General features: G+C 18.5%; 6 protein-coding genes across 6 annotated transcripts; 4 read left to right on the top strand and 2 right to left on the bottom strand.

The window, feature by feature from the left end:
- Positions 1-1,639: 1,639 nt before the first annotated feature.
- Positions 1,640-2,789, bottom strand: SRAE_X000191500 (Astacin-like metalloendopeptidase; the record flags this gene model as incomplete). Its single annotated transcript, XM_024654340.1, has 2 exons — positions 1,640-2,556; positions 2,630-2,789. The coding sequence occupies 2 exons, from the start codon at positions 2,787-2,789 to the stop codon at positions 1,640-1,642; spliced, it is 1,077 nt and encodes a 358-aa protein (XP_024499385.1).
- Positions 2,790-4,112: 1,323 nt separating this feature from the next.
- Positions 4,113-6,346, bottom strand: SRAE_X000191600 (Hypothetical protein; the record flags this gene model as incomplete). The annotated part of the gene is made up of 3 exons (XM_024654351.1): positions 4,113-5,639; positions 5,680-5,945; positions 6,019-6,346. 3 exons carry the CDS (start codon positions 6,344-6,346, stop codon positions 4,113-4,115), a joined length of 2,121 nt encoding a protein of 706 aa, XP_024499386.1.
- Positions 6,347-12,512: 6,166 nt separating this feature from the next.
- On the top strand, positions 12,513-13,409 carry SRAE_X000191700 (Hypothetical protein; the record flags this gene model as incomplete). The annotated part of the gene is made up of 4 exons (XM_024654363.1): positions 12,513-12,761; positions 13,020-13,136; positions 13,175-13,236; positions 13,283-13,409. The coding sequence occupies 4 exons, from the start codon at positions 12,513-12,515 to the stop codon at positions 13,407-13,409; spliced, it is 555 nt and encodes a 184-aa protein (XP_024499387.1).
- Positions 13,410-14,780: 1,371 nt separating this feature from the next.
- Positions 14,781-15,588, top strand: SRAE_X000191800 (Hypothetical protein; the record flags this gene model as incomplete). Its single annotated transcript, XM_024654374.1, has 5 exons — positions 14,781-15,059; positions 15,107-15,199; positions 15,236-15,298; positions 15,344-15,463; positions 15,502-15,588. 5 exons carry the CDS (start codon positions 14,781-14,783, stop codon positions 15,586-15,588), a joined length of 642 nt encoding a protein of 213 aa, XP_024499388.1.
- A 1,257-nt stretch (positions 15,589-16,845) lies between these two features.
- SRAE_X000191900 (Hypothetical protein) lies at positions 16,846-17,106 on the top strand (the record flags this gene model as incomplete). Its single annotated transcript, XM_024654385.1, has 1 exon — positions 16,846-17,106. The coding sequence occupies one exon, from the start codon at positions 16,846-16,848 to the stop codon at positions 17,104-17,106; it is 261 nt and encodes an 86-aa protein (XP_024499389.1).
- A 2,020-nt stretch (positions 17,107-19,126) lies between these two features.
- Positions 19,127-19,837, top strand: SRAE_X000192000 (Hypothetical protein; the record flags this gene model as incomplete). The annotated part of the gene is made up of 5 exons (XM_024654396.1): positions 19,127-19,303; positions 19,353-19,445; positions 19,483-19,545; positions 19,593-19,715; positions 19,751-19,837. 5 exons carry the CDS (start codon positions 19,127-19,129, stop codon positions 19,835-19,837), a joined length of 543 nt encoding a protein of 180 aa, XP_024499390.1.
- Positions 19,838-21,765: the final 1,928 nt, after the last annotated feature.

A 21,765-nucleotide genomic window follows, 5' to 3' on the forward strand; every position in this document is an offset into this window, starting at 1 on the left:
GCTTTTTCAAAATAAATACAAATATTGCAAGAATTTTTAAAAAAATAATTGATATTTATTTTTAACCTTTTTAACTTTCCTCATTTTTATTCTTTTTTTTTGTTTGCTATGTAAATATCAAGAATTTTATTTATTATAGATTGTCTCAAGTATTTTTAAAACAATGTTCAATTTTAAAAAACATATCAACTTGATAAAAAAAGGTTTTTAATAATTTAAAAAATATAAATAATACATTGCCAGAGTATTATTAGCTTTTAATTAATATTTTTTAAAAAATTATTTGTTTACATTTTAAAATTAAATACAAATATAATGTTAAAACATTTTTTTAAAATGAAAATCATGCAAATCATATATACATTTATATACTTTATAATAAAATATTTTTATGTATATTATGAATAACTTATTCAAAATAAATATTTTTAAATACATTACACTGTTACAAAATGAAAATCAAATTTATATTTATATATCTTTCATATTTCAATAATGTAGGATATTGTATTTTAATTATATATTAGAAAGTAGTGTAGTTATATTAATGCATTGTTATTTTATGTAGTAATAAATTAACTTCAAAATGGAAACTTCTTTTTAAATTATAGTTTACAATATATTTTTTAAAATCAATAATAATAAACAAGTTTACCGTAAATATTTTTTGTAAAACTTTGTGTTTTCATAGAAAAAAAAATTAATCCATAACATTATACTAATAAATGACATTTTTAAAATGTTTAAAAACTAAAAAATATATACGAAACGAATAATGCTCAAAAAGAGGATTATGAATTTTCGAAAAATATTTTTTTATTTTCTTTGATACTTTTTTTTAAAAAAATTATGCTTTTCTGAAAATTTTAAGTTGCATTTTAAAGGTTTAAATCTTACTTAAAAATTTTTATTTAGGATACGATAACATCGAAAACGATTTTTCCAATCTTTTTTAACCCTTAAAGTAACTTTCATTTCAAGATTACTTGAAACAATCATTTTACAACAGATTTTAATGTTGCTTTTTGTGTACTTTTTGCTAAAATATCTTTATAGAAAAAATTATCTTTATGAAAAAATGATTTTTTTACGTAAGATAAGTTTAATGATTATCAAATTATCAAAAACAATTATTCACAGTTTATTTCTTCTTTATTTACATAAGATATACAAAAAAATAGGATATTTTACAATGATAATAAGAATATTTTTTTTCTAAATTATTTGGTATATGATTATGAAATCAAGAGATAATTGGGTTATTTTATTTTTTAAAGTTTACAGGTATCAATTTTATTTGTATTACTTTATAATCATTTTGTCCGTGATAAGACGTTTTTGAGTGCTTTCTGGTTATATTTTTTAATTAATGAGTATATCATATGCTCTATTAAGAAGCTAATAGTATCTTTTTTTGTCATTTTAAAAGCTTCAAATACTTATAACTTAAAAAGTTTGTTGATTAGTAAAAATCCATCAAATGATCCTCTATAAAATTATCACTAAATAAAAATTTAATAAATGTAATATTTGTTTTTTAAAAAACTTTTAAATTAAATAATTTATTTAATATTTTTATTAAATTATTGAAAGAAAAAATATGTTGTACGATTTGGTTTTAAAAAAAATAAATATATTATCAACGACAATGATTGCAGGTAAATGGGCAATAAGATTTCATAACATAATAAAATGAAGGACGTTTGCAATAACTTTTAAAGACAGGACAATCTATAAAATGATCTTGACAAGTTGGTGAAACTGTTGATATTTCAATTTCTTCTTTTTCATTACTATTTTCATATATTGTCTTCTTATTTTTAAGGACATCTTTTTCATTACTATTTTTATTTTTTATATCATTTTCTTTTGACTCTTTAGTATCTTCATTAGATTTTTCTATATGACATTTATAAAGTTTATTAATTTTAATAATGTCAAGTTTAGAAAACATAACAGAACTTCCAATAATATCTGTAAATCCTTCAACTGTTGTTTCAATAGTATTTTTACCATTTTTACTAAAAGCTGTTGAATCGTAATGCATAATAGATTTATAATCATATGGTTCACCTTGAGTATCTTGAAGAGCAGGACTAATAATATCAAATTGTGATTTCATTCCTGGTAAAATATTATCCCAAATAATTTTAATATGATCATTTCTATCAAATCGAGAATGTTCATGCCAAAATCCTAATGAATGCATTAATTCATGAATAATAATTTCATGAAATAAACATCCTCTACCAAGAGATATTTCTTGTTTTCCTCCTGTTCTACCAACTTGTGAATAACAACCATAACCTTTAATTATATTTAAATAATCTTTTTCATTAGTTCTTTTAACAAATCTTATACATGTTAATTTTTTATAAGTATAAAAACTTTTTAATAATTCATTAACTTCAGATGATGTAAATGCTTCATCAAGAACATAAGGAACTTTACCATTTGGCCAAATTAATTGTTTATTTTTTAATGCATTATGCATAGCATCTTTTGATGAATGAAGTATATCTTCATTAACACCAATAATATCACCTTGAAATTTTCCTATAATAATATATAAATAATAAATTTAAAATAATAATAACAATTTTTTTTTTAAATATTTATTTTAACTAACCAGATTCCATCCATTTTGAATGATGTGTTTTAACTTCTTCTGGTATTGTATAATGATAAATAGAACTTAACTGTCCATCTCCTTTATAAAGAAGATAATTAAAAATAATTAAAAAAATATATAAAATTTTGTATATGTTTCTTGAGACATATACCCACATTGGATAGAATATTATAAAAATAGAAGACAAAATAAAATAATTTACTTTTAATAGTGTTGATATATTAACTATTTAGTACAATCAAGATACTTCATTAAATTATACCATTTAAATATGTTTTTAAGACTAGTTATAAATATACAAAAGTGAGATAGACCTGTAAAGTTATTTTATCTTTTTGCTTTAATGTAGTTCACAGGTCCAGAAAGTAATAAAAAAAAATAATAGAAAAAAAAAAATCTTTTTGTGATATTATATTATCTTAGACAAACTTTTCTCTATACTATTTATATTGTATATTTTATAAATGAATATATATATATATATTAATATATAAAATTAACCGTTGATTTGTTAAAGTATTTTGAATATATGATGCTAACCATAAAGTGGTCCAAGAGGAGTAATTTGAAAACAAGTATATCATTTTATTTATGTATGAAATCACTTTAACATTGGTTATTTTCAGGTGGGTTATTGAGAAATGTTGTGATTATGTAATTAAAGATGACAAATATATTTGGTATGGTTCACTAAAATTTACTTTTATATAACAATACAAATATAATATGTACAATTTTAAGGTTTAACACTTTTAAGTTGTCACTAATAGTAATATATAAATTTAATATTTAAACGTATACAAAAAAAAGATTTATATGTGTATTAAGTTATCTTTATAATATTTCAATTTGTACTTAAACATATGAAAAATTAAATATACAAACTTCATATGATATATGTATATATATATTACTTCTTTTTAAAATAATTGTAAATCACCAAAACGTGTCTTTGATAAAAGTTACTCATATTGTTACTTTAATTATTATCATTACTTTCTTTCCTTTATCCATAACAAACATCTTTAAAAATAAATAATTTTTATAATAAAACTCTTAAATATTTTAGTGTACTAGTTTTTTTTTTATTTTATTATATATTATTATTAATTAAAAATACTTTATCATTGCTTTTCAAGTTTATTTCCTTGTTATAAACTTGATCTTCTCTTACAAAGAATTTATTACCTATACATTATTATATTTATCATTAAAAATATACTTATTTTAATAAATAAATTATTTTATAAAATTGTTATGTATAATATAAATTTTAAAAATTATATAAAATTTTTATCTATTAACATAATAAAAATATACATAGTCATAAATAAAACAAAAGAATTTGAATAAAAATATTTATCTTCTTTTGTTATTTTTATTAATAAAATTGTGTTTTTAAAAAAAAACAAACACCAAATAAAAATATATAATTAGGTAATATAAATATTAAATTTTTTTGTTAATAATACTTTATAGATTACATATTTGTTTCAATAACTCCATTAGAGTTTATTTTTGTTGCAGTTTTTACATTATTTGCGGTTTCCCTTAAAGATTGTTCTCTTAAATTTTCTCTACAAATAACAGATGGTTTCTTTGATTTTCTTGGTAATGATTTTTTTCTCATAGCTTCAGATCCTGTAGATATTATTGAATATGAATTATGACGACATTTAACCGGAGAATTTGTTAAAAATAAACCAGGAATTTTTGATGATTGTGGATTATTTTTATCATTTCCATTATTTAAATTTTTAATTTTATTTAATGTTGTTGATGGTATCATTTCATCAACCACATTTTTAGATGGTTTATTTTCAATTGTCACAGATTCCATAGGAATCAATTTACGTTGAGATAATTTTGGAGAAATAGCAATACTTTTATCTGATGGTTTAGGGATTTTTGAAACTGCTTTTGTTGGTGAAATAGATATTTTTTCACTATTATTTATATCATTATTTATAAATACTTTTTCATTAATATTTTTTTTGATATTTATTTCTTCTTTTTTTTGTTCAAATGTTCCAATAAGATTTGCTACATTTTTACTATTTGATAAAGAAGGTTTAACAATTTTTTTAAAATTTTTTATACCATTTCCAGTTGATGGTATATCATTATATTTTGTAACATTCTTTGTTGTAATTTCTTTTTTTTTTAAAACTGGTGAGTTGGTTGGGGAATCATTACTAGAACAAGAATCTTTCATTGATTCTCTACCAGAGTCTGTTGATTTTGTTGATTTAGGAGAATTTGTATTACTACTAGATATAACATCTTCTTTTATATTTGTAATAATTTCTTGTAATTCATCTTCAAAGTTAAGTGGTTCCTCTGGTATACTAAATAATGATGGTACATGTTTTTGTGCTTTTATTCTTTTTTTAGCACTTTCAATCATTTTTCTTAATTCAACTAAAAATTGTTCTGCAATTTCAGGTGGATTTGCCATCATATGTGGTTCAAAAAATTCTGTACTAAAGTATAATTTTCTTTTGTGTTGTACAATTTGATTATTATTATTTAAATTTGATTGATTATTATTATTTTTATACATTAATGTTATATCATTATTTTTATCATCAAATGTATTATAACAATGATTTTGTCCATTTATATCATTATGTTGTGATGCTGCCAATGCAGCTCTATATTTAGCAATATCAGCTGCTGTTCTTTCTTTTTCTTGTTTTATATGTTGTAAAAATTGAAGTTGAAATGTAGATATTATTTCTGTTTTTTTAATTTTCCAACATATTAACCATAATATAATACCAATAAATGTTACTAAAATTAAAGCAATAGCTAATATAATTATTATGATAACAGTTAATCTTAATGAATTAAAATTATCAAGGTCTATATCTGTTATCCCAGAAAATTGATAACCTTGTATACGAAAAGATAAACAATATTCATTTTTTGTACTATTTGGACAATGTAATTTAATTTTAACAATTGATCCTTCAATCATTCTCGCATCTTTTGGTAATCCATTCCACTAAAAACAATGTAAAAAATAACTAAAAAATTAATCTTACGATAATCTTCATATAATCTTTATCAATAATAAATTTAAAAATATTTGTATCAAATATTTTCCAATTGTTTGTTGAATCAAGACTTTCTACTGTTATAATTTCACAAAAATTATTATTGTTTAATATAAAAATCTCATTTTCTTTTAATCTAACATTTTTACCATCCACCATTTCATTACCCTTTTTAGGCAAATTAAAAACTGGTATGTATTTTGAATCAACATCATTAGAAATATTAAAAATTATTTCATTGTTACAATCACTATCTAAATTATTCAAAAGAAAATTAATAAAAATAAAAAGATTTTTTTTTTGTATTGATAATAATAATTAACATACCTAGACGGTCAATACATTTATTATTTTCAGAATTAAAAATTGGAGCATTTAATGGGCATTGACAATAATAAATATTATCATTTATTTTAGATAATGATTTAGATAGCTTTGAACAATTATTTTCATTTTTAGGTAAATATATTATATCTGGTGATCCAATGCTTCTATGTAATGATATCCATGTAAAATTTTGTTTATCATCATACTGAGATTTGTAAAAATTTGTCAAATTAGATGAAATACTAATTGGAATTGAAGATGTTATAATAAATATGTTAAAGATTAAGAAAAAAATTTTTAATAATTTAAATATAAAAATTCTTGTCATCCTTTCTTAAATTTCAACATATATAGAAAATATAACAATTTAATAATGATAGTAATTGTAAAATAAATAGTTGATTACCCTATTTAAAATAAAATGATAATCATAAATTACTGTATAAAAATTAAAATTTAGCTTTAAAAAAAAATTTAAAAAGTATAAAATTAGTAGAAGATTAAACAAAAAAAAAAAGTTAATACCAAAAACATTATTATATTAAGGAGAAATTTTTCTTTTTTAATCATTGAAATATTAATGAAAAAGAAAAGTAAAACAAAATAACATTAAGAATTATAAAAAAACAATAAAATAATAATAATTATTAAATATATAACATGCATATAATTATAAATATAAAAAAAAAAGAAACAAGAAATTATCATAAGTAACAGATCACTTTTCAAACAGGTCTATTTTTAAAAAGTTACATCGGCATTTTGGATTACAAGGTCAGAAAAAGGGGAGAGAGAGAGAATAAATTAATGTTTGTATATTAAATACATCATTCTATTGAGACAAGAATGGGAGAGAAAAATGTATAAATTGTATAATACATAAATAATGATAAAGAAGTGTTTATATGTGATTAACTGCCGTTTAAAGTTTAGAAGTCTTTTACTATATTTAATTTAATAAAACAATTAGAATATATTATAGAAATATCATAATTATTGTACTTTATTTGTTTGTTATATCAAATTTTATATCCTTACAAAAGATATTTAAAGAAAATGGTATACTAATAATTTATATTTCACAGCATGATTTCTTGACATTTTTAAAAAAAAAAACTTTTTTTTATATATATAAATAATTATTTATCCTCTTTTTAATTATTCTCAATAAATATAATATAAATAGTAAGAAAGAAAAAAATAATTTTTTATAAAGATAAATAGTCCATTGTTATAGTATTATATAATAAAAATTTTTCTCTCAAATTTATTCTTTAAATTAAGTTAGTAAAAAATATTGAAAAAGTAAAATAATTTAGATAAAAAAATAAATATCTACAAGGTTGTTTTTCAATAAAATTTTTTCAATACTTTTAATGTTAATTAGGTTGCTATTAATTTAATTAATAATATAAAAATAAGTTAAATCACTAGCTCTATCAAATTATTAAATTAAAATTTTTATACTTAAAAATAATCTTTTTTTAATGTTAATTTTTAAAAATAAAAATATAATAGGTATTAATATTTTATAGTATAAAAATATAAATAATAAAAGTGTAATAAAAAATTATTAATGATTAATTGATTAAAAAAAAAACATTTTTATGTTGAATAAATAAAATCCATATATGAAAATAAAAGATTTTGTATATATACATACATCTTATAATAATATTATAAAGAATAAAAATCTTGATCTAGTAAAGTTTTAACGATGATTAATAACATTGAAAAGTTATAGAATTTACTTGAAAGATATAAATAAAATGATAATAAAGAATAGATATAAGGTTTGGCAAAAAATTATAAAATTATTTGTTATGATTCTGTATATATCATTATATATATATAGATAGATATGTATATATATATATATAATAAATATAACATATTCTTAATTATTATATTATTACTAAATTTAAAAGTTAATATTAAAATGTTATGTAAGGTGATCAGAATATAAGATAAAAGAAAATAATATGTAATGCTATATACTAATTTAATATATAAAATTTAATGATTCTTATTTTAAAATTGTAAAAATAATATTTATTTAATAATAAAGTTTAATATTAAATTACGTAAATATTATAGTTAATATAGAAAGTCATCAATTCTTTCTTTTGTACTTATATATAAAGATATTTAGAAATAATAAATCACTTTAAAATCTTACAAAAGATATTATATTAAATAAATTGCTTAAGTAATAAATAATATCTATAAAAAGAAATATTAAAAACATTACGATATTAAAAGTATAACACTTTTAAAGATAGAATCAAATTTTATATTAAAAAAATATAGTATTAAAATTTTTTGTTATATAAATTTAAAAGATATATGAATATAACTATAAATAAAGACTGTGTTATTTTAATTAATAAAAAAAGTTATTTTTAAAGTATAGCAAATGTAAATATAAAATGAAAAAATAAGAAAATTATATATGATTCTTTTAAAGAAAATAATAAATTTTGTATTGTTTTGTTATTTTAAAAGTATAATTAACTATATTATAATAAAAAAATTGCAACATTTTCCAAGAAAAAGGTTTTTTTTATTATTAACATTAAACAATTTACGTAAAAGATTTTTGTATATTTCAAGATTAGAGGCATTTTTAAATGATGCACTTTATATTAATGATAATAATTTATTAGTAATTAAAATTACCATGTTGTTAAAAAAAATTATAATAAATAAAAGAAAATTTAATAATTATTAAGAAAAAAATAAATACAATTTGTGCAAAAATTTCTTTTACTAACGTTTTAAAAAAAATATGTTAAAAATTAAAAGTATTTGAATGATAAAATCTAGTATGAAACAAAGAAAACATTTACTAATTTTAAAGTTAGTAGAGAATCATAAAAATGCGTAATTTACTAAGTGAGATGATATAAGGGGTCAAAATAAGTTTTCCGTACTAAACATGAAGATAGTTTAGAATGATAGTAATAAAAATTATAAAATTATATTATTAAGTTTTTTTGTCAATATAGTTATTAAATAATTCTAAAGATTGACAACAATAAATAAATATCTTATACTTAATTAATATCTAATATTTTGTATTTTATATAAATATTAAATTTTTCAATAATCAATTTGCATACTTTTTTTGGTCATTTTAAATTATTAACATTTCATTTGTCTTTTTTATTTGAATTGTTAAATTTAAAAAGTATACATATGTTACAAATATTTTCAGAAATAAAAATATTTAATGACTTATTGTACTTGAATTTAGGTATGCGCACTGTTCTGAAAAATTATCACATTTATATTTTAGCTTTAAAAATGCAATATATGTGTGATTAACATATTCATTTTAAAAACAATTAAATATTTTCTTATTATTTTAATTTTTTTTGTTAAAACAATGTAGTTGAATACTTTTAAATAATAATAATGTTAACATTTATACAAATAATATGATTTATAAAATAACATTGACTAGATTCTTATCAAAACTTTAAACAAATAAAAAAATACTTTTAAATGCATGCAAAAAATTAATTGCGTGTGTTTAAAAGAAAAAATAATAAAAAAAATTGAAACAATTGTTTTGTTAAATATAAATATAATTATAGGTTATTCAGAAAAGTTTTTTTTTATTTTCTAAAAGTTTTAAGAATTTCAAATATTTAAAGACAAGTTAAGTTATAAAACAATATTTGGTAATAAAAACTTAATTTACGTATAACAAATTTTTATCAAAATTGTTCTAATTTGATCTCCGTAACATTTGATAAAAAATTCTTTTATAATTGAGTAATTGTTAACCATCTGTAGTTTTTATAGAACCTCAGATAGCAGGAAGGAAATGTTTTAAAAAAATTATATGCAATCTTAGCATATTAAAGTTTTTTTAAAAAAATAAAAATACAAGAAGTTATTAAATTCAAAGTAATTAAAAATACATTAAATTATTAATATTTTGCAAAATAATAGTGTGTTATCATTTTTTAAGATTTTATATTTTTTTGAATTAAATACAATATTGTGTTTTATCTAAAAAAAACTAATGATAATCATTTAGAGTTTAAAAAACATCTTTAAAATATTTGTTTTACTATATACATCATAACTGTAAGCAAAGTATGTATAATCTACAAATTTTAATTATTATGTATCATAACAAACATTTTAATAATTTTTTATGATATACTAAACTTAATTTTACTTAACATTTACTTTTTGTTATCAATCTATTTTTAAGTAAAAAAATCTATATACAAAATAAAAAGAATAAAAACAATTTTTTAATAAAAATTTGACTTAACTATTTTATGCTATAAATATATAAATTCAGTCTTCCATTTATATAGCTAATTAAAAAATATTTTAATAATTTTTCAAATAAAATTTTTAACACCTTCTTTTTGACGCTTTTTGACATATACTTGATGCTTTTTTAATTCATTAAAAAATGTTTGATGGTATATATTAAATATAATTCTATTTATTTTATTTAATTATTTTTCCATTTTTTTTAATACCATCAATGTCATCTTTAATAATTAAATATTTTTAAATTATTTTTAATAAAAAAAAGTTTATTAAAAATTTTTCAAAGTAGGTATATCTTTGTAGAATGTTACTCACAAAATTATTGAAGCTACTTTAATTATCAAGTTAAATAACACAAAAATTTTTTTTTATCGGAAACTGATAAAAGTTAGTTACATTTTAGAAACATCTAGTTATATAAAAAAATAACATAATAATATTCACATATTTATCTTAATTATTAACAAATAATATAGTCTGAAAATCAATTTGAAAGAAAAATTAAACAATAATTTATGTATTTTAAAGTTTAAAGAATTCCTCTAATACTTTAGTGAAACCAATTGAAAATATACGCTACTAAACAAAAAATTATACAAGATTATTACTTTTAAATTAGACCTATTTTTTTCAAAACTAATAAAAATAATATTAAAATACAGTAAATTATAAAATAAACTAAAATCATATTTTAACTTCTTAGTAATTTAGAAAACTGATAACTTTTTTTGATAAAGTATTGAAAGTGAAATTTAAAACATACATATTTATTAAAATGAAATAAAAATTATAATATCCGTTTCAATAATAAATTAACATTTAATAAAACTATAATTAGCAGTTTTGAAGAAATATTTTAATGTTATATAATGTTACAAAAAAAGAACATTAGAAAAAGTTTTTCTTTTTTATATAAGAGTATAATATGACATTTAATACAAAAACAATGAATATAAAAAAACAATTATTGTTTGTATAAAATATTAAAATATTAAAAAAGGAAAAAAATAATTAAAATAATTTATAGTACAAATTTGTGATAAAAAGGTTAATACTTTTAAAAATCTTAAGTTTGTTTTTTATCTTTTATTTTGAACTTATTTTTCTGTTAGTCTTTACATTTTTTATTTTTAAGTTTATTTCATTAGTATTTTATAGATTTTTTTTACAATATCTTAAATTTTTTATATGATCTTTTATAACATTATATATAAAATTTGGATTAAAATATATATAAAAAAAACCATGATAGAAAAATGTAGTGAGAAAATAACTTTCGGTTTTATTATTATAACAACTTTTATCTACTTTATCAAATAAATACTTTATCAACTTAATACTTTAACTTTAAGGTATATAATTTTAATATACTTATATTTTAATTGTTTCAGGTGTCTTTTTCTAATGATAATGTTGAATTTTTTTTAAAATAATTATATATTAATACCTGGCATTAAATTTTGTATTAAATTTTCATATTAATCAGTAATAAGTATAAATTTAATTATCAGATATTACATAAAATAAAAACAATGTATTTTTAAAAAGTTTATTTGTATAATAAAAAATGTTTATAATTCGAAATGAATTTCAAATTTTTTTGAAGTTTCCTTGTTCATTTCTAAAATGTTGCAAGATTCTAAAACTAAAACTTTATATAAAAAAACATTAATTTCAACAATTATAATAATAAACATACATTATAATGTATACAATACTTTTAGTAAAACAAAAAAAAATGACAAAACATTTTAAATAAAACAAAAATTTAAATTCAAACAATTATAATAATAAACTATTATTTCTATTGATCAAATTTTTATACCAATACAATTAAAATAAATAAAAAATAATAAAAAAAATGTTTACCTATAATAAAAGTTTTTTTAGATTTGATATTATAAATTTGTACATTTGTTACATTGTAAACCAAATTATTTGAATATTTATTTTTTTTCTTTTTGAATAAAAAAATATATCGTTTTAAAAAATTACTAAATAATGTTTGTAGACATAAAAAATAATTTACATTTGAATAATACAATAGTAAAATAAATCTTAATAAAAGTTTGTTTAATTTTTTTATTTTAGTAAAATAAAATATCTAAAGTTTAAATATATGATTTTTTTTTAAAATATAAAATTCCCAAAAACTATAAATAAGGAAATTTTTGAATTTAATAGCATCATTTACAATGCATTTTATTAAATATTTTCTTGTCTTTGCCTTATTTGCAATCCAACTTAGTGTTCAAAAGCCAAATTATGCAGATGTAATAACATATGAAGCATATGGTAGTCCAGGAGGTCATGGGTATAAAGATGAAACAACATTTAACTTATTAGGTAGTGATGGAACTCGTGGGTCTGCAGGAGAAACAACATATGAGTATGTAGCTGGTCCAGCACCAACATTTGACAAATCAAGTAAAGGAATAAAAACAGTATATTATTAAGAACCAGTTGAAAAATTTATGAAATCTTTTAAAAAAATGTAATATATATGTAAATTATATATATTTTTGAAAATTAAATAATATGAAATTTAAATATAATTATAAAATTAATTAATTTTATTAACAATAATATTGTTAAATATTGTTTAAATAAAAATAAAAGTTGTATTTCATTTATTGTGTATTTGCTTTACAAGGATACATTTTAAATACAAAATGCTTTAATAAATTTTCTTTAATAAATAGAAGTTAATTAAATATATTTTTCCAGAAAACTGCTCAAATGTCCTAGATTGTGCTCTAAAAAGTGGGGTAGCAGATGCTGGTAAAGAATTTCTTGAAAACAATCTTGGAGATTCTTATGTATGTTGCCATATATTTTTTCTTAGTTTTTTTTTAAGGAAGTAAAAAGAAAGAAAGTGGAAATAGTTTATTTAATAGTTTATTTGGTAGCAAAAAATGTGTAAGTGATTTAATATATTTAAATCTTATTTTTATTTATAAAAAAGAGTTCTGACTCGAAATAAAGCAGCGATGAAAAACCTAAAAACAATAGAAAAAGTAAAAGTAGATTTAACTCAGATGAAAATGAAACATTACCAAAGAAAAAATCATCTTGTGGTTACTTTGCCGTAAGTATATTAAAAACAATTAAATTTTTTTCTTTAGAAAAACTTTAAAAATAAAGTTGTTGGAGGTGTAAAAGATGGCATTAAAAAGAAATTAACTAAATCATTGCTTAGCAAATTATTTTAAAAACGAAATTTTAAAATAGAATGGTCAAAATAAACATTTTTATTTTACACTAAGCAATAATTATGATATTATCAATGCCAGAAAGTTTATTTTTATGGAACTTAAAAATATGAAAATGCTAATATAAAAATACATAATTTAATTATATCACTGTAAAATAAATAATGTTTATTTTTTTAAATAAAAAATCTTTTTAACATATTGACTTTTTTATTGGAAAGAATTTAAGATCTTTTGATAACCTATGTATATATATAGGAGAAATAACTTTCAAAAAAGTATTATTGAAAATTAAATTTTTAATAAAAGTTTCTAATGTAAAAAAACATAATGATAACAATAAGCACATTTATTTTTTCATTAAGATATTGCAGCATAAAGAAAAAAATTAGCATTAAAAATATTTGCTGTAAAATTGTTATTTCAAGTGATTTTGAGATAAAAATAGAGATAAAGGTAAAGAAAGGTCGGAGAAACTGTTTTTCATAATAACATGTTAAAAAAAATAATTTTAAAGCAGGATATAAGCTTCTGAAGTTAAAATAAAAATTATAATAATTTTTGAATAAACTTTTGTTTACTTTTATGTATCTAATTTAGATAAATAATCACGGTATTTTGGTTTTCTTTAAAAGATCTTTTAAACATTAAGGAATAATTATTTTTATTTTTTTTGCAAATGGAAACGACAATATTATTACTATCTAATTAACAAAAATAAATATATTATATAGACCCTCATCGTATGTATTGTAGACGAAGAATTTTGACTTTATGTGTTTATGTAAAACAAAAATAAATGGCAAAACATTTTTAATCAAAGAAAACTTTCATTTTATACAATTATAATAATAAACTATTATTTCCATTGATCAAAGATTTATTCTAATACATAGAAAATAAATAAAAAAATGTTTATTTTGATAAAAATTCTTTTTAGTTTTTTTTATTATAAATTTGTACATTTGTTGCATTGTAAACCTAATAATTTGAATGTTTATTGTTTTTTCTATTTGAATAAAAAAAATATATCGTTTTAGAAAATAAATAAAAAATGTTTTATAAACATAAAAAATAAAATTTATATTTAAATAATATTATAGTATAATTAATCTTAATAAAAATTTGTTTAATTTTTTTATTTTAGTAAAATAAAATTTCTAAAGTTTAAATATGTAATTTTTTTTTTAAAATATAAAATTCCCAAAAACTATAAATAAGGAAATTTTAAATTAAATAGAATTACTTACAATGTATTTTATTAAATATTTCGCTATCCTTGTCTTGTTTGCAATCCAACTTAGTGTTCAAAAGTCAATTCCTGCAGAAGATACAACATTTGACGAATTAGGTAGTGAAGGAACTCAAGAGTCAGCCGAAGTAATAGCATTTAATGGATTAGGTAATAAAATACCTCAAGAACCGGCAAAAGTGATAGCATTTAACGAAATAGGTGATGAAATACCTCAAGATTCAGTTGAAGAACCAATAAAAAAACCTAAGAAAGATTCTAAAGTTAAAAAAGTTTTGGTAAATTTTTTTTGACAAAAAGAATTTAATAAAGTATATCTTTTCAGAAAACTGCTTCACATTTTTTAAAAGGTGCTTTAAAAACTGGGGTATCAGCTGCTGGACATGGATTACTTGAAAACATTTTAGGAGGTTCTTCTGTATGTTGCCATATCTTTTTTCTTATTTTTTTCTAGAAAAATAAAAAGAGTAAAAATGGTAATGGATTATTTAAAGGTTTATTTGGCAGCAACAAAAGTGTAAGTATATAAATAAATTTTAATCTTATTTTTTTTATAAAAAAGAATTCTGAATCTGATGAAAGCAGCGAAGAAAAGTCTAAAAACAAGAAAAAAGGTGAAAACAAATCTGACTCAGACGAAAATGAAACATCTTCAAAGAAAAAATCATCTGGTGGCTTTGTCGTATGTAAATGAAAAAAAAATTTAATTTTTCTTTTCAGAAAAGCTTTAAAAATAAAGTTGCTGGAAGTGCAAAAGATGGCATTAAAAAGAAATTGACTAGTAAATTGTTTGGCAAATTATTCTGAAAACGAAATTTTAAAATAGATTGGTCAAAATAAACATTATAATTCTACACCAAACAACAATTATGATATTATCAATGTCAAAAAATTTATTTTTATGAAACTTAAAAATATGAAAATGTTAAATTAAAAATATGTCATTTAATTATATCACTGTCATATAATAATGCTTATTTTTTTTTATAAAAAACTTTTTAACATATTGATTTTTTATTTGGAAATAATTTAAAATCATTTGATATATTATGTATATATAGAGGAGAAATAACTTAAAAAAAATTATTTTTGAAAATTAAATTTTTAATAAAAGTTTCTAATGTAAAAAAATACAATGATAGCAGTAAGCACATTTATTTTTTCAAAAAGAAATTTTTTCTTTAAGATATTGTAGCATTAATAATATTTGTTGCAAAATTGTTATTTCAAAAGATTTTGAAATAAAACTTGGGGTTAAGGTAAAGAAAGGTCGGAGAAACTGTTTTTCATAGTAACTTGTTAAAAAAAATAATTTTGAAACAGAATATAAACTTCTAAATTCGAGTTAAAAATTTTCTAAATTTTTTTAATTTTTGAATAAACTTTTTGTTTACTTTTTTGTATCTAATTTAGAAAAAAAATCACGTTATTTTGATTTTTTTTAAAAGATCTTTTTAAAATTAAGAAATAATAATTTTTATTTATTTTTTTCAAAGATAAACGACAATATTATTACTAACTATTTAACAAAAATAAATATATTATGTAGACCCTCATCGTATGTATTGTAGGCAAAGAATTTTAACTTTATGTGTTTATGTAAAACAAAAATAAATGGCAAAACATTTTTAATCAAAGAAAACTTTCATTTTATACAATTATAATAATAAACTATTATTTCCATTGATCAAAGATTTATTCTAATACATAGAAAATAAATAAAAAAATGCTTATTTTGATAAAAATTCTTTTTAGTTTTTTTTATTATAAATTTGTACATTTGTTGCATTGTAAACTTAATAATTTGAATGTTTATTGTTTTTTCTATTTGAATAAAAAAAAATATATCGTTTTAGAAAATAAATAAAAAATGTTTTATAAACATAAAAAATAAAATTTACATTTAAATAATATTAAAGTATAATTAATCTTAATAAAAATTTGTTTAATTTTTTTTTTTTAGTAAAATAAATATCTAAAGTTTAAATATATGATTTTTTTTAAAATATAAAATTCCCAAAGACTATAAATAAGGAAATTTTTAATTGAATAGCATTATTCACAATGTATTTTATTAAATATTTCGTTATCTTTGCCTTGTTTGCAATCCAACTTAGTGTTCAAAAGCCAAATTCTGCAGATGTAATAACATATGAAGCATACGGTAGACCAGGAGATCAAGGGTATAGAGACGTAACAACATTTAACGAATTAGGTAGTAAAAGATTTCAAAACTCTCCAGATGTAACAACATATGAGCACGTAGTTGGTCCAGCAACAAACTTTAACGGAAAAGGTAGTGGAATACCTACATTATATGTTTAAGAACCAGTAGAAAAATTTAAGAAATCTTCTAAAAATATGTAATATATATTATTGAAAAATAAATAATATGAAATTTAAATATAATTATAAAATTAATTAATTTTATTAACAATAATATTGTTAAATATTGTTTAATTATAAATAAAAGTTGTATTTTATTTATTGTGTATTTGCTTAACAAGAATACATTTTAAATACAAAATGCTTTGATAAATTTTCTTTAATAAAAAGTATCTAATTAACTATATTTTTCCAGAAAACTACTCAAAGTGTCCTAGGTGATGTTTTAAAAAGTGGAGTAGCAGCTGCTGGAAAAGGATTTTCTGAAAATATTCTTTGAGGTTCTTAAGTATGTCGCCATATTTTTTTTTTTAATTTTTTTAGAAAAGCAAAAAAAGTAAAATTGAAAATGGTATAATTGGTAGTTTACTTGGTGGCAAAACACATGTAAGTAAAGAAATATATTTTGATCTTTTTTTTATCTATAAAAAAGAATTCTGAATCTAATTAAAACAGCGAAGAAAAGCTTAAAAACAAGAAAAAAGGTAAAAACAAGTCTGAATAAGATGAAATTGAAACATTACCAAGGAAAAAAACATCTGGTGGCCTTGTCGTAAGTAAATGAAAAATAAATTATTTTTTCATTTTAAAAAATCTTTAAAAATAAACTCGTTGGAGGTGTAAAAGATAACCTTAAGAAAAACATCTCTAAAAAAATTTTTGACAAATTATTCTAAAAACGAAATTATAAATTAGATTGATCAAAATAAACATTATAATTCTACACCAAACAATAATTATGATATTAACAATGTCCAAAAATTTATTTTTATGAAACTTAAAAATATAAAAATGTTAATTTAAAAATATATCATTTAATTATATCACTGTAAAATAATAATGTTTGTTTTTTTTTAAAAAAAACTTTTAAACATATTGTTTTTTTTATTTAAAATAATTTAGGATCTTTCTATATCCTATGTATTTATAGAGGTGAAATAACTTTCAAAAAATTATTATTGAAAATTATATTTCAACAAAAGTTTCTAATGTAACAAAAACACGCTGATAACAATAAACACATTTAGTTTTTCAAAAAACAATTTTTTCATTGTGATATTGCAGCATTAAAGAAAAAAAATGTAGCATTAATAATATTTTCTGCAAATTGTTGTTTTAAGAGATTTTGAGATAAAACTTAAGGATAAGGCAAAGAAAGGTTTGAGAAACTGTTTTTCATAACAACACGTTTAAAAAAATAATTTTGAAGCAGGATATAAACTACTGAAGTTGGATTAAAAAATTTCTAAATTTTTTTAATTTTTAAATAAACTTTTTGTTTACTTTTGTATATCTAATTTAAAAAAATAATCACGGTATTTTGGTTTTGTTAAGAGATCTTATTAAAATTAAGGAATAATTATTTTTATTTTTCTTTCCAAATGTAAACGACAATATTATTACTATCTATTTAACAAAAATAAATATATAATATATACTCTCATCGTATGTATTGTAGACGAAGAATTTTGACTTTATGTGTTTATGTAAAACAAAAATAAATGGCAAAACATTTTTAGTAAAAGAAAAGATTAATTTCAAACTATTATAAAAATATACTATCATTTCCATTGATCAAAGATTTATTCTAATGCAAATAAAATAAATAATAAATAAAAAAAATATTTACCTTTAATAAAATTTCTTTTTAGATTTTATATTATAAATTTGAACATTTGTTGCATTGTAAACCTAAAAATTGAATATTTATCTTTTTTCTATTTGAATAAAAAAAATATATCGTTTTAAAAAATTACTAAATATTTTTTTGTAGACTTAAAAAATAAAATTTACATTTAAATAATACTATAGTAAGATTAATCTTAATAAAAATTTGTTTAATTTTTTTATTTTAGTAAAATAAAATATCTAAAGTTTAAATATGTAATTTTTTTTTTAAAATATAAAATTCTCAAAAACTATAAATAAGGAAATTTTGAATTGAATAGCATTATTCACGATGCATTTTATTAAATATTTCGTTATCTTTGCATTATTTGCAATCCAACTTAGTGTTCAAAAGTCAAAGCCTGCAAAAGAAATATCATCTAACGAATCGGGTAATGAATTATCACCAAATTCAGTTGAAGAACCAACTGAAAAGCCAAAGAAACCTTCTAAAATAAAAAGTGCTTTGGTAAATTTTTTTTGATAAAGAGAATTCAATGGACAATATTTTATTTTAGAAAAGTGCTAAAAATGTCGTTGGCGGTGTTTTGAAAACTGGGGTAGCAGTTGCTAGCAAGGGATTACTCGGAAACATTCTTGGAAGTTCTACTGTATGTTGCCATACATTTTTTCTTATTTTTTTTCTAGAAAAGCAAAAAGAGTAAAAATAGTAGTGGATTACTTGGTGGTTTATTAGGTAGCAAACAAAGTGTAAGTGATTAAATATATTTTGAATTTTATTTTTATTTATAAAATAGAGTTCTGAATCTGATGAAAGCAGCGAAGAAAATAAGAAAAGCAAGAAAAAAAGTAGAAGCAAATCTGACTCAGATGAAAATGAAACATCATCAAAGAAAAAATCATCTGGTAGCAGCTTTGCTGTAAGTAAATGAAAAAACAATTTACTTTTTTTTAGAAAAGCCTAAAAAATAAATTTGTTGGAAGTGTAAAAAATGGCGTTCAAAAGAAAATAACTAAATCCTTGCTTGGCAAATTATTCTAAAAACGAAATTTTAGAATATATTGGTCAAATAAACACTATAATTTTACACCAAGCAATAATTATGATATAATCAATGTCAAAAAATTTATTTTTATGAAACTTAAAAATATGAAAATGCTAATTTAAAAATTTATCATTCAATTATGTCACTGTAAAATAATAATGTTTATTTTTTTTAATAAAAAAACTTTTTAACATATTGATTTTTTATTAAAAATAACTTAAGATCATTTGATATTTTACTCTTCCAAAAAATTGAAAATATTTTAAATATTGTAATCAAAATTGAATTTCAAAATTTATTATAAACTTGTTTAATTATAAAAAATAAGTTATCCAATTGGTTTTTTTTTGATAAACAAAATTGTTAAATATTTTATTCATTAATAAGTAATTTAAATCAGCTTCTAAGCTTTTTTTCTATGACTTTGCTAAAATGTTCTTTAATCAGATAATTTTATTAAAATAAATTCCTTAAAAAGTAACATTTTTGTTCTTAGATATGAAATTTATTTTTGTATATGCAATTATTGTCAAAAAAATTTTATTGAAAATTTTTTTTTAAATGATTATATTTCAAAACAGCAGAAATTTATTTTGTAGTTTGTATATAAAGTTTTTTATCTAATATTATACACACTTATGATTTAATTGTTATTTTATATCAATAATTTTGAAATAAATTATTAGTAAAATCCGTATTAAATAAGTTAATACCATAACCTGTATTTATGTTACAATCAACTTATATATAATTTTATATTAAAATCTATCATTTTATTAAAGATAAAAAGTGACCTTTAAATGATTATAATTAAGTTATGTTTCGTAGTTAACTTATTTACTTTTTATTTGAATATAAAAATAAACAGATTATCACATTAAAACATTATGAATTGAAAGATAATATATAAAGATATTCATTTATAAAATAACCAGAAACGTTTACCTAAATATATATAATTTTTAAATAAGCTTTTGTATTAAAAATATTGAGAATATTATAAAATTTTTATATTTTTAATTTTATGTTGAAAAACGTTACAGAATCTTTTTCTGCAACGATTTCACTTTGCAAAAGTAATTGCATTTCTTCCTTTTACTTTTTTAAACAAAAATTTAGATATTTATTTAACACATTTTCTTTATCAAATTATTAACAAAGATTTCTATTTAAAGTATTTCAATAAAAAATTTTATTGTTATGAAAATACTTACATTTAAACTTCATTTATTAATTGACTTCAACAAAAACATATTAAGGTGTATATAGATCATTAATATGTCATGTAATTTTAAAGTTTAGTTATATTATTTATTTGATATGAATTGGTTTAATATTCTTTATATCTAAAAAACTAAAATAATAAAAATATAAAATTTTTTTTAAAATTAAATGAACTATTTTTTTGTAGTTTTAGAAAATAAATATTTAATAGATAAATAAAATAAACATTTTTAAAATCATTCATATTCTTATTGCTATTAAAACTATAAACTAAACAACTTTCTAAGTTAAATTAATCAATGCTAAATTTGAATTGCTTATTCTTTTATTTTTATTTCTTTATATATATTAATATTTGATTTCAGGGAAAAAAGAATTGTTTACTAGATCCAGAAAATTGTTTTCTATGGGATAAATATTGTTGATTGGAATATATAACAAATAATAAACTTGCAACAAAATTTTAATGCAAATAATTGGATTAAAAATAAATTTAAAAAATATTTACTTTTTTAATAATTATTTTACACGTTTTAATATTCTACTATAATTAAACCTTTTAAGAATAAAGTATACAAGTTTATTTATTATTATTAACCAATAAGTATCAAAAATAAAAACAAATTTAAATTTATATTTTTTAAAATATTTCTCTAATTAACTGTTTTCTAAAATTATCAATATGTATTTAATAATCAAT

Source organism: Strongyloides ratti, scaffold srae_chrx_scaffold0000003 (genome assembly GCF_001040885.1).
Source record: "Strongyloides ratti genome assembly S_ratti_ED321, scaffold srae_chrx_scaffold0000003".
NCBI classification, from domain to species: domain Eukaryota; kingdom Metazoa; phylum Nematoda; class Chromadorea; order Rhabditida; family Strongyloididae; genus Strongyloides; species Strongyloides ratti.